Here is a 13,622-nt window from a genome sequence, read left to right as displayed (position 1 = left end):
CCGCAGAGATCGAACGCTGCTGGGCACCTCAGTCTCAAGTTATTGTTCCAATCAAAAACAAGTCATTTGCTCCTGATGAACTCATTTGTTGAATCACATCTTCGTGCTGTTTCAGTGTTTGGAGCTGGAAAATTCATCCGTTCCACGATCTTCAGTCACAGTTCTAGTTAGTGTGAAATGGCCTTCGTTTAAGTGTGAGTAGTGAAGTGTCAGTGTTTCTCCCACACTCTTTTCCTGTCTCCCTATTTGCTCATTCGCCCCCCCCCCCTCACCCCCCGCCCTTTTTTTTTTTCTCTCTCTCACCCCTCTCTCTGGCTCTCCTCCTCCTGAGTTTTTGGAGCAGCACCAGTGCCAGCTTGCACGCTGATTAAGAAGGCTTTAATGTTCCATTTAACAGCAGCGTGTTTCGGGTTGTGTGTGTGTGTGTGTGTGTGTGTGTGTGTGTGTGTGTGTGTGTGTGTGTGTGTGTTGGGGTAGGGGTTGCTGTTCGACATAATAGGCCTTGCCACACTCTCACTGATACACACAACCATGGTGACATTAGCCTTTATTAAGCCAGCTGTGCCTGTCCGCCTGCCTCATCCCCGAGTGGTCAGAGGAAGTCTGGCGTTCAGCCTGTCCTTTGATGGCCGACCCGAACAGCCATATCAAACAGCCATAACAGCAAACGGGGGCCAGATCAGAGGAGGAATACGACATAATGGAAATGTTAACAGCCTGATAACTGAAGCTGTGAAGTCGAGGAAACAGTCGCTTCAAGTCCTGACTCGCTCCTGTCGCTTGTTAAATGGTAATCATGTGCCGACTCGCTAACTTGTCCGCGACAGTTGCTTGTCTTTTCGGTCATTTCCATGTGCTTCTGTGACATGTCACTTTTTCTTCACTCCATTTTACATAAAGTGTTTCATAACTTACCAACTCTTCCCGTCCGTCCACGTGCCTCCTTCTGTTCCTCCCGGATGTGTGTGTGTGTGTGTGTGTGTGTGTGTGTGTGTGTGTGTGTGTGTGTGTGTGTGTGTGTGTGTGTGTGTGTGTGTGAGCCTAGGCAAGACCATACGGGTGCAGGAAGGCAGCGCTCGTGGGAAGGAAGCCACATCACATTTAATGCAGAAAGTGTCATGTGCTTCCTGGCAGCTTGGCGCCAGCCCTTACCGTCCCGGGGGGGGGGCTTCCATCCTCAAATTAGTTTGGCTTCTCTGGAGCAGAGAGGCCGTTAGGGACCTGGGTCCGGGGGTCTGAGTTCTGTTTCTGTCACGCTCCCTCCAACACTTCCTCCATCACACTTACTTTAGTCTGCTCCTCCTCCATCTTTTCTCCCGTTTTCACTCTTCTGTCTCTCCTCATCTCTTTGCTCGTTGACTCCCCCTCCCCCTCCCACCCCCCACACACACATCGTTCTCTTAACTTCTCGCTGCAGCCTGATCCCTTTGCCACTGCAGCAGAATTTACATGGGTGGGACCTCATTGCAGATGGGAGGTTAAGCAACCCCAACTGACTCAAAGTGTCGCACCCTTCTTCCTTATCCTCCTCCTTTTTCTCTCTGCCCCCCCCCTCTTTTTATCTCCTATCCACTGCGCTCTCCTCTCCCATTAGGATTCATGGCCTCGGCTTACCACCACCCTCCCGTCGTGACTCCAGACAGTTTGTGCATGCTGGAGCTGTTCCTCTTTGGAGAGGCCAGGGCAGCATCCCTCGCCTTCTTCTGTGTATAACGAGACAGGCTGTTATGCACATGAGCAAGGACACAGTGTGAAGCAGTTTTGTACCGCCTGGAAAAAATAAGTACGCATGCCTGATTGCTCGCTGCATAAACTGCAGCAGATTTTTTTTCCAACTGCTTTGAAAGTTCTGGCTTCTTTTTTTTACAGATTAAAGCTGCTAAAATCAATATTTTATATTCACAATTTGATTGGATTATTATGTATAATATAAACGGGGTGACTCACAACAAAAAACGACCAATAATCACCATTTGAAACATAGCACCACGGAGCGTTTCTGTGTCTTTTAGCTCATTGTTTTGGTTGTACTGCTCACAACTTAGTTGTTTTGATTAATTTCTATGTGTAACACGTAGTGAAATTGTATGTGCTACCTGCTCAGGAACCTTTGGATGGAGAAAATGAGCAACTAGCTTGTGAACGTAGTCGAGCTTTCAGTAACTAATCAGCCAGATACGGTTCTCAGCCGTTGGTGGAGACCAAACCATAAGGCAAACCCGCTTGATTCTTTTTGGGATTGGGATACAGAAACACAAACAAGTCGGGGCGATTTCTCCCCTTTAACAGAATGACATGAGTGTAGCCAGACCAGTCTCCAGTTCTGTTGGTGGAGATATTTCTGGTTATGCAAGACTAGTCCAACACTAAACAGCAAACACACAAAGTTAGCAAATAGCTGGTGAATATATTAGAGCATGTAACTTCTAAAGAAACAGATTTACCTCCGAAGTCAGCCAAAAGCCTCTAAATGAATGTTAATGTTGCTTTTTGTCTGCAGCAACTGTGAGCGATCATGTTCGCTTTAAAAGGTGATATTGTGTCTGTATTGTGTTTCCACTGCCCTCTACTGGCCCAACAAATCTGCTGATGCAGCTTGACAAAGATAAACAATAGTGGAAACGCCAGAAACATAGTTAGTTCATATTTTTTTAGTTTTACTGTCCCCCGAAAAAAAAGTGCTTTTCATTGTTTAGACCTGCAAATGTCAGTACAAGCAGGACCTCTTGACATGCAGACAGATGGAATATTCAAATGATAAAAGCACTCTATTTCCTGCATGTTATTTTGCCTTTAGGCTACCATTATATGTTTGCAGCGGTCACAGAATGTGAGCAAACAAAAGCCACAGAGGTCACACGAAGGATTGTATTTTTTAAATGAGTTCAAATACACCATCATTTCATTATTTTTTGTAATCACCAGCAAAACAACACAAACTTTAACGACCCCGGCCTGAAGTACAAAAACAACACAAAATATCTCTTCTGGTTTGTTCCGTTTCCTTGATGAAGCCTGAAACAGCCCGTCCTTTTCTGTTTACACGAGTACTCAGAGAGCGGCCGTGCTCAGCTTGCATTACCCATTGCCTCCGAGAGTTTTTACCAGAAAGGTCAAGTGGAAGGTTGCATCTAATGAATCGCTCAGCTTCTCACAGCGACCCGCTGGGTTCATGGTGTACAGTGGATGACGAGCGGAGCAGGGGCTCGGTGGTCACCGAGTTACTGCATTAACCCCTGAACCTGTGTGCGCGCAGGAATGACACGGGTGGCTTGAACTGCCGACACACAGACGAGCTTTACATTATAGCCAATGCAACTGATCCATAGCATTTACTAAACTATATGCAGAGGAGGTGGAAACAAACAGATCGAGGTTGAGAATGATCAGTTTTTGGAACGACCTTCTACATCTGCAAATTTAAGAATCAAAATATGCATCCACAAGGTAATATCTCTGACAAATGACATTTAGGGTAGAATATTCTTGATTGTGTTTATTTTGTATATTTGTTCAAATCTTACTCGTGGCTCTGTGGCACAAAGGTGCCTTCAGGTAAACCAGCATGTGAACATGATCACACTGACGAAGCTAACATGATGACGTTTAGCAGTTTTATTGTTTGGCATGCTGACTAGTTTAGCTCACCTTGTTAGCATTTGCTAATAAGTATTGGACACGTAAGAGTTCTGATCATGGTGCGAGATGGAAGTAAAGGGATCATCAAAGTGATACAAAACGTCAAAATTCAGTTGAATCTAACATTAAGGCTGAGAATATGAGCTCCAGCCACCTCAAGGTGACACTCACATATCCTTTAAGTTTGAGAAAACACTTAATCCAGATTTTGAGGGATATCAAATTTGACCACGTTCGGTGTCAGCAGGGAGGTGCTGCAGAGTGAAGCGGTGAGGGAGAAGGTCGTGGACCCGAGGGACCCTTCTTCAAGTCACAGGTGTGGAGTCGTATCTGGTGTAGGAAAGTTTCTCGGCGTGATTGAATATGAATGGGTGGGACCTGGATTGCTCCACCAGCTCCTGGCTGCTGTGTGTCGAAGGTCCAACACAAAAGACAGCTTCACCTTCAGGGATCAATAAAGACTACAATGTAATTGTTGTTGCTGATTTTAGAACCAGAATTCAGATGGAACCCAAAGGAAAGACTGCCGGCTGTAGTCGGTTCGAAGTGGCAGATTTCCTGCAGTAACTGTACTTTCTTACACTGCAAACCAACACATCAATACACAGAGCAGTCAGACGATTTGGAAAGTTAGAGCCAAAAGCACTGGATGAGAAAAGGAAATTGAAGTTCACTAAATTACTTCAGGTCATCAATGTCTTCTCATCTAATTCCCAGTGGCTTAAAATGACTGAAAAACATTATCATAAAGAATATATGCTCATGTTCTCACTCTTCTCTGTCTCCTCCCAAGTTCTTCCCTTACGGCGACGCGTCCAAGTTCGCCCAGCACGCCTTCAGGACCTTCGACAAGAATGGCGACGGCACCATCGACTTCAGAGAGTTCATCTGTGCGCTGTCCATCACATCACGAGGCAGCTTCGAGCAGAAACTCAACTGGGCCTTCAACATGTACGACCTGGACGGAGACGGCAAGATCACACGGGTGGAGATGTTGGAGATCATCGAGGTAAAGAATTATGTTGTGATAATCATTCTAAGAAAATTACAGGGATTCGATTATTATTTTTACTTACAATCTGGAAAAAAATCTGATACGACTCATAACTGTACGCTAAATATGAAGCTGAAGTGGTTAGCATAGCTCTGAACTACTGACAATGTACAAATTAAACAAGCTTATTATGGATTGTGTTTTCTTTGGACAGAGCCACGCTAGCTTTTCCACCTGTTTTTCATTCTTTGTCCTAAGCTAAGCTAAGCTAACCAGCCGCAGCTTCATATGAAACAAACAAGACATAACAATGGGATCAATATTGTCATTTAACTCTCAGGAAGAAAGCACATAAGTGTATTTCCTGAAGTGGCCACAGTGGACAAGCAGAATTTGGGGCCCGAGGAGGTCAGAAAGCAGCTCCTCTCTGTGGGGACACATTCTGTGATCTGGAATGGATCCAGGTCAAACATATATTTATATTTATGATCTAACATTTCCCCCATCTAACCTATATTATAAGGACATAAAGTTGATACATCTGTAAAAATGCAATCAGATTTAATGTGTATTCAGCATTTGAGCAACGAAGTCCATTTGCAGACTGCTTGACGTATCTGTACCAAGCCGATAGCCCCGGGACAGAAACCTGAAGTCAGCGTGGAAATGCCAAAAACTGGTTATTCCAGTGGTCGGTCCTCATACGACCACGTGTTAATGTGCCCAACTTTAAAACAGGACTACACATGTTAACAGGTCTCTGTAGCTAATTTCACTGAACATGATGATTTTAAGAGCGATGAATGCTTTTATTACTCCCCATGTATTTTGTATTAAGCTTTGAAGTGGTGCATGTTACAGGTTGGGGCTGCGTTGAGCGACAGGCGGGTGCTGTTACAGTTGGCGATCTGGCGACAGGTTTCAGCCAAACCCATACAGACCACATACTGTATAAAAAAATGGACGTAGCCTTTCGTGATGTCACCCATAGGTTTCCCGAAGAGCGGTTTTGAAGCTCAGTGTGGGCGGAGCTTCCAACCGTTGCCTTCTCTGCAGTGCCTGACTCCGCCTAACTTCAGGCACTGCCAAGATGCACCATTTTGCACCGTTACTGATTTTCATTTTCAAATGTCTGTAAACACAAACTGACAGCTGAAAAGGAAGCCTCATTTCATGTTTCTTGAGTTCTCTTTTCTTACATCTCTCAAGTCAAAGCAAAGGAAACCAGGGAATTGAGGCGTGCCCTGAACTCTGCTGCCCTCTGTCTCCCTCTGCAGGCGATCTACAAGATGGTGGGCACGGTGATCATGATGAAGATGAACGAGGACGGCCTGACGCCCGAGCAGAGGGTGGACAAGATCTTCTCCAAGATGGACAAGAACAACGACGACCAGATATCGCTGGAGGAGTTCAAAGAGGCGGCCAAGAGCGACCCGTCCATCGTATTACTGCTGCAGTGTGACCTCCAGAAATAGGCCGGAGGGCGAGCGCAGCGCTCCATCAGCCGCCACGGACTGCACAGAAAGAATTTCATGTTCCATTCAGTTTGCAGCTATTTCCACTGAACAAAAATATGCTTGGACTACCTTTCAATGGATCTGCTTCTTGTGTTTGAAACACTCGTGTGCATGAGAATGTTATTTGCTATAAAAAATTTAAAAAAAACGATCTACACACAAACATAACAACGGTGTGCGGGTGCAACGGTGCGGGTGCGCACTCACAACACAGTACACACACACACACACACACACACACATACACACACACACCTCTCACCACATCCGAACACCTCGCACAAATACTATATAGAGATATATAAATATGAATATTTATTTAAATTATTTAAAGATCAACTGCCAAAATGTGAAGTGTGCAAAGTATTTTCCAAACAGTTTCATTCTACTGGAGCTTGCGCATCGGTGATGTGCTACGTTGAATTTGACGCTACTCTATTTATTGTTCCGAGTTTACTGACGCTAGCTGTACGTGTTTCATAATACCGAGTAATGTCGACCGAACCAAATTCCTACGATAATGTATCTGCCTCCAATAAGACACTCTATCCATCCTCTCAAATATTAGCTCGAGAAGAGATGGACCGTCCAACTTTTCCCTCCGAAACATGCTTGTAACGTCAGTAAATACTGTAACTGTAGTTAATTTGCATGCCTTTAGGTTCTGCCTTAAAAAAAATCTCCTCATTTCTCGTCCTGTAATCGAAGACAGAAAGCCTTATCAAAGCAGCGTGGTGACACTTGGAAGGAAAACCGTGAGAACAATTTGTACCGACGTACAAAGTAATCATACCACAGTAGGTCCTTCTTCAAGTATCGTCGTATGGGATGTCATTTTCGTGACCTGTCGAGACGTTTTTCTTTTGACTGCTTTAACTGTGGGAGCATGTTTCCTTGTAGCTGTGGTATATGTTGCTAAGAACTAAAATCCCTGCCCCATGTGCATTTAAACACACTATCTCATTAGAAATTAGCACATGTTGAATGTGGAGGAATCAGTTTCAGAGAGATTCTTTTTTTCTTTTTTTTTAAAAAAAGGAGCTAAATTTGTATTTTATTTTTATTTCTTTGAAGCTGAAGGACCGGAGGCGCGTGAGATCAAACATTTAAATCAGGATTCAGGAGAATGAATGAAGCTCGAGTTCGATTAAATTAGAAACACAACAAAAAGTATTCATCTATAGTCGGAAAGCATTGTTATATGTTACTATCACATCCAACTCTTTTTTCCAAATAGCCCACACGTTGCATATCAATACGATGAATTCAGAGGAGGTTCTTTTTAAGGAGTGTCAAAGAAGAGCACAGATGAAGCCCGTGTTTGTCTTTTTCAGTGGAAGTAAATGAGTGCTAAAGCAGTGAGAGGAGCAGTGAATGGCGTTTCATTAAACACTGTAACTAGAGTAGAGGACAGCCCTTATTGTAAAAGCCATGTGCTAAAGTAGGTTGGACAATTAGTCCCCGTCAACCCGCCCCTCAAAGTACCAATCAGTCAATCTTTTTGTACTTTTTTACTCCCTTCTCTCACGCATTGTACACGTACTGATACATTCGAAATGTAGAGAAGTTCAGTGAAGTGTGGCAGCTCCTCAGATGAGAGAAGAATAGCCTGTGAGCCCACTTATAAATACGTTTGCCTGGCCCTGACTCTTCCCGACCCGCAGTAATACTACCGGTGTTTTTATGAGCTGACGGAGGATGAAGGAGATGCGACGTGTCATAACACAGTACTGCAATACAGATATATCACACCAGTCCATCGTCATCTCGCAGCAGTGTGGCTTGTTCCCTCTGAACCTGAACTTCTTTACATGAACATCTTCGGCCAGATAATGTTTCTAATCATGACTCTGTTATGACTATTATTGCTATCGAGATACCAAATGTAAACAATGGCAACCGTGTACAAGGATTCTTTTGTAGCATGTATTGTGTCCCTGACGACATGGCTGCACTACTCCCTGTGTTGTGATTTAATCTAATAAAAGGAACTCTATGGACTGTTGTCTGGTCTCTGAACTTTACAAAGATGTACATCTACACGCACACCGGTGGATCCCAACCGTTTGCCTGACATGGGAACATCAGCTTCAGTACATCTGCATCAACTCCACCCATCATGTTCCTAATGTGTTCATTTCATCTGAATTTAAAGCTGATTTTAAGTAACGCTACCAAAAGTTGGTTATTGAATTGTCACGTTGGTTATTGAATTGGTACTATCTGTTACATTTAGCCATCTAATTTAACCATTTATTCATTACCTGTGGCTTACAATGTCATAACTTTTAGGTTTTTCAGTTGCAACAACACATAACTTTTTCAACCATTATCTATTGAATATCACTTATTACTTTTAACTATTATAACCATTTATCCACACTTTTAGTGAACTATTTCAACTATTTTTCCAACACTTTTAACTATTACAACCATTTCGAAATACTTTTAGCTCAGTACTTAGGCTGTTTATTCATTATTCTTGTCAAATTATTTCAAATGCCTTTTTTTTTTTTTTACTTCCCCTTACTTTTGGCTCATTAGTTTGACAGTTTGTCAATTACTTATAGCTAGATATTTAAACTATTCTTTTGTTAATTTGGGCAAATAATGTCAAATTTTAAACCATGACTTTTGGCCAATAATTTAAAATTTTAATCCATTAATTTAAAGCTTAATATTTCAGTGGTTTATGCAATGCTGTAGTGAAAAAATGTCCCCTTGGGGATTAATAAAGTATCTATCTATCTATCTATCTATCTATCTATCTATCTATCTATCTATCTATCTATCTATCTATCTATCAATAATTGTTATTAGTTATTTGATCCAACCCCCTTCTCCATTTATTTTAGCTGATTATTTCAACTCCAGACATTTCTTTTGGCTAATTATTTCAAATGTTTATTTATTACTTTTAGCTACTTTTACTCCTCTACTTCCTCGCTGACTCGTTTTCATGCTATCTCTATTGAAAATATTGATTTCAAAGTGTTAAAACTGATGAAGGTTGGTAGAAAGTGTGTCAACCTATTGTAGCAGTTTACTGGGCTGTATTTATCAACACATACATTTGTAATACTAAATTGATGTTTACTTTCCCAATGCCAGCTGTATCTGTTTTATAAAAAAAATGAGTTGCGCTATACTCCACAATGTTTCCATGTACCCATGTACTTCACCGACCTAGACTGTGGGTGATCAGTGTATAAAACCTTATTACTAAGAGTATAAACCTGCTACAGAAAGCTCCGTCTTCTAACTAAAACAATGAAAAGCTGCTGAAACATGAGTACATCAGATATATTAATCGAAAAATACGATGTCATAATTAATAATTCACAGGATACTTGATGGACTGCAAGGTGATGTCTTCAGAAGATTTACTATTAAATACATCATTACGATCATTTAGTCAGTATCAAATGATGCAAAGCCATGCGGCCAACAAAGCTCCCTCTACTGGTATTACATCACACAGTAATGAGTGTCCTGTGTGTCATTTGTGTAATTAGATGGCCATCAAGACGATACTCAGGGAACTAATACACTACACAGAGTAGAGCTAACATGTGATGCTGTGATACTGTGTGTGATGCTGTGTGTGTATGTGATGCTGTGTGTGATGCTGTGTGTGTGTGTGTGTGTATGTGATGCTGTGTGTGATGCTGTGTGATGCTGTGTGTGTGTGTATGTGATGCTGTGTGTGATGCTGTGTGATGCTGTGATGCTGTGTGTGATGCTGTGTGTATGTGGTGCTGTGTGACACTGTGTATGTGTATGTGATGCTGTGTGATGCTGTGTGTGTGTATGTATGTGATGCTGTGTGATGCTGTGTGTGACCCTGTATGTGTGTATGTGATGCTGTGTGTGATGCTGTGTGTGTATGTGATGTCGTGTGTGATGTTGTGTGTATGTGATGCTGTGTGTGTGTGTGTATTTGATACTGTTTGTGATGCCTTATGTGATGCTGTATGTGAATGTTTTTTTTTTTAATCTACAGCTGTAAGAAGGGCATACTGTATTTTATTGTGAACAATTCAATCAAGTGTCATTTGGCTGATTACTGCCCTCCTCCCTCACTGCGGATCAGAGACATTTCAGAAATGATGTTCTGGTACAACCACCAGATGGCACCGTTCAAACATTTTTAAATGTCTTTACATTGGTATGAAAGGGTTTTTTGTATTTTTTTGAACTATTTGATCTCTGTTTTGAAGGTGGTTTTACACTGACAGACATAATAATAGGCAGGAACCCAGTGACTCTATACAGAAGAACTTTCCAGTGGAAACGACAGAGAAAGCCTGCAGTGTTTACCCATGACTCTTTTAGCACCATACCAGTGATTATTCAGGGTTCAGAGAGGCTTGCGTTCACACACACATATCTGGCGATCATCTCACTAAATCCCCGGGGACTTCATCACAAGCCATTTGAAGCTTCAGGCAAACCAAGAATTGGAGACCCCGTAACGCCTGTGCAAATGTGGAAAATTCAGTCTATTGATCTAAATGGGTTCACGCAGAGGACAGCACTTTCACTACACTACATCCACAGTATGTACAAAGGAGAAGACAGGCTTTTAGAAAAGGAACATTTATTTTACAAAAATGGTATACTTTACATCGTCGATACGGGTCAACTCAAGTCCACATCACACACTTGAGTGACTAAATAGACTGTGATTAGCTTTAAATTAAAGGTTTGCAGGTGAAAACAATGAAGCAATCAGCTCTGTCAGATTTGAACATGTTGTAAAGAGTGAAATCTATAATCATTCCACTATTCTGAACAACTGTCTTGCCCTGAAGTCATTTACTGCCAGGCTGACAGGAGGGTTCATACAATGTGGATAATAAAAGTTAAAAAAAAAACAGAAACAAATCCAACTAAAAAAAAAATCTTCCAAAAAATTAAATCACCAGCATAAACCAAGCAACATGTGAATTTTGAACAGATGAAGCAAAACTGTGGATGTGGAGGTTACCATAGAAACGTGGAGGTATCGGATAGACTACTTTGGAGGGTCTGTGTTGATGCCATATTTCTCTTTGAGAAGCTTCAGCTGTTCCTCTTTCTTCTTTGTGTCCATTTTCTGGAAAGCCTGCAAAGAGTTGATCAAATGGAGAAAACTATATTAAATGTGGAATTATTGCAGGAATTTGTATTTTCTAAATATGTAAATTCTTTCATCTTTTCACTTCCAAAGCAATATTGTTGTCTCCTCTTTGACTTGATTATGAACGCATATGCTGTCATGCTTATACGTACTCTGTTTGCATTGTAGTAGAGGACCACCAGGTAGCGGTTGCAGACATTGAAGCCTGACAGGTGGTCACAGGCATTCTTGGCATCGAAGATGTCTTCATACACCACGTAGGCTGTTCCTCTTGATTCGGGTGTGTTCCCTCTAACAGGTGTTCAGGAGAAAGGACAGATGTTATAGATGCTGTAAACATGGGACACGCTGACATATGATTGTCCCTGATCCACTAAACTGTGTAGAAATGTATCTAAATACAACTTTGATCCATATTCACGTATCATTGTCAAGAAAATAAACCTTTTTAGTGCTTATTATCAACAAGGATCACCAGATCCACTTGGCATGTTAACACGCATCTGCAGAACATGATGGAGGGTACGGCTGGCCAATATATTTGATCGTATCATGATAGGAGACTAGATATGAACATAGATTTTAAATATTTCAATATCTTGATATGGCACAAACGTTGTCTTTTCCTGTTAAAGGCTGCAATATTAATGATTTCGGTCATTTTCTGATCTTACCAGATTGTTCTAGCTGTATATTATTCACTTCATCCACTTAATGTTATGTTGAGAAAGCACTGATTTTCAACCCTGCAATGTCGTCACAATATCGATATATTTGATCAAATATATTATGCTATTAGATTTAGTTTCTTACGTGATATTACTTACGGCAAAAATATAACAATTAGTGTCTGTTGCGATTGAAGCTTCTCAAAAGCACCACAAAACTTAAACAGAGTTTGTACAGCTTTAACATTGTTACTTGCAAAAATGGTGAAAACAGGTCAAGCACACAACTGTATTATTGGCCCGGTAAAAAAATGTGGTTGATTTCAAATGAACCCACTCCGAGCCAACATACCACAGCAGTATATGGGGCTAGATTTGATGTCTTTTTTTTTTTTTTTTTGGTCTTTCAACTGCATGCACAGGCTACACACCATCCACACACATTTCTGTGCACACACGTCAGCATTTACAGTTGTTTTGAGTTGAGGTGCTTTGACCCACTACACGACCTGTCTGGAGATCCCAGTAGTTTGCAACACTTACGTCCTGATTTGCCGTATTGGTCCATATTTTCCGAAGATATCGTACATTTCTTCAGCGGTGATTTTATAAGGAAGGTTCCTGACGTACAGGATCCTGTTCACCTCAGGAGGTAATCGTATCTGCAAAGAGGAAAAACACCAGTTCCAACATATTTGTTAGAAAAGGATGACAGATTCAAAGAGGATACAAATAAACCTGCGACCGCTAAAACGACAAAAGATACAAGCGCATTATCATCTGTCAGAGTCTGTCAATCTAATGACAACAATAACTTGACTTACTCGACTAGTTTATAAAATAATCGTTAAAAACACAACATACGTAATGATAATAATAACAGTCAGAATATAATTACAGTATTTAATTCTTCACTATTTAGAACAAGCAAACGTAGCAGACACCAATCTCGTGGCTCTAGCGAACATTTATTAAAAAAAACAACAATAAAACAACTTCGGAAGGCAGATAGCGGCAAACACACCGCCACCACAAGTAGACGAGTTCAATAGTCTGTTTAAAACCGAATAAATAAAAAGAGGTTTAATACAGGAGGTTTGGTCGTTTTCTATCCGGTAGCGAGCTAACTGGCTAATCGTAGGCTAACTGAGTCGCTAGCTCCGAGCCTAACCAGGTAAAAAGTTCGTTATATTTATCACATAATACACCACCCGACTCGCTCAGACTTACATTCGCGCGTTTTGCTGCTTGCATAGCCATGGTGAATGTTTATTCGGTGTAAATAAGGCCGATGAACAATAAACACGCAGCTTCCCTGCTCTTGTCTTCAAAATGGCATCGGTGGCTGGCTGGTGACGTACTTCCGGTTTCCGACTGAGCAACTTGGAAGGAAAGACAGTAAGTTGCTGCCCCCCGCAGGATGACTGTAGTACTGCACTTATCCACCAGTGGTTCTCAAGAATGGAAAGACAGTCGAGATCAGGGGTGTCAGACTCATTTTAGTTAAGGGGCCACATACTGCCCACTTTGATCTCAAGTGGGCCAGACCAGTAAAATCATAGCATAATAACGCATACATAACGACAATATTTCTCTATGTTTAAATCATTGGTGAAGGTTTTTGGATGATAAACCCTGTTTTAAGGTCTTTCTACAATAAACTAGAAACATAAAGACCAAAA

The 13,622-nt window shown here is 41.5% G+C and overlaps 2 protein-coding genes across 2 annotated transcripts in view; one reads left to right on the top strand and one right to left on the bottom strand.

The window, feature by feature from the left end:
- Positions 1-8,150, top strand: part of vsnl1a (visinin-like 1a) — a 34,081-nt gene extending 25,931 nt beyond the window's left edge. The window contains exons 3-4 of the mRNA XM_069158649.1: positions 4,433-4,648; positions 5,911-8,150. Coding sequence (XP_069014750.1) covers positions 4,433-4,648; positions 5,911-6,108 — 414 coding nt within the window. The 3' untranslated portion in view covers positions 6,109-8,150. The remainder of the gene's footprint in view (positions 1-4,432; positions 4,649-5,910) is intronic.
- Positions 8,151-10,733: 2,583 nt separating this feature from the next.
- sf3b6 (splicing factor 3b, subunit 6) lies at positions 10,734-13,292 on the bottom strand. Its single transcript, XM_069158648.1, has 4 exons — positions 13,171-13,292; positions 12,484-12,602; positions 11,425-11,563; positions 10,734-11,257 (listed from the first exon to the last, which is right to left on the bottom strand). The coding sequence occupies exons 1-4, from the start codon at positions 13,198-13,200 to the stop codon at positions 11,168-11,170; spliced, it is 378 nt and encodes a 125-aa protein (XP_069014749.1). The 5' UTR covers positions 13,201-13,292; the 3' UTR covers positions 10,734-11,167.
- Positions 13,293-13,622: the final 330 nt, after the last annotated feature.

This window comes from Embiotoca jacksoni, unplaced genomic scaffold, assembly GCF_022577435.1.
Source record: "Embiotoca jacksoni isolate LCO1_2020_lvr unplaced genomic scaffold, fEmbJac1.0.p SCAF_23, whole genome shotgun sequence".
Taxonomy (NCBI): domain Eukaryota; kingdom Metazoa; phylum Chordata; class Actinopteri; family Embiotocidae; genus Embiotoca; species Embiotoca jacksoni.
This window is presented reverse-complemented; position numbering and strand designations above follow the sequence as displayed.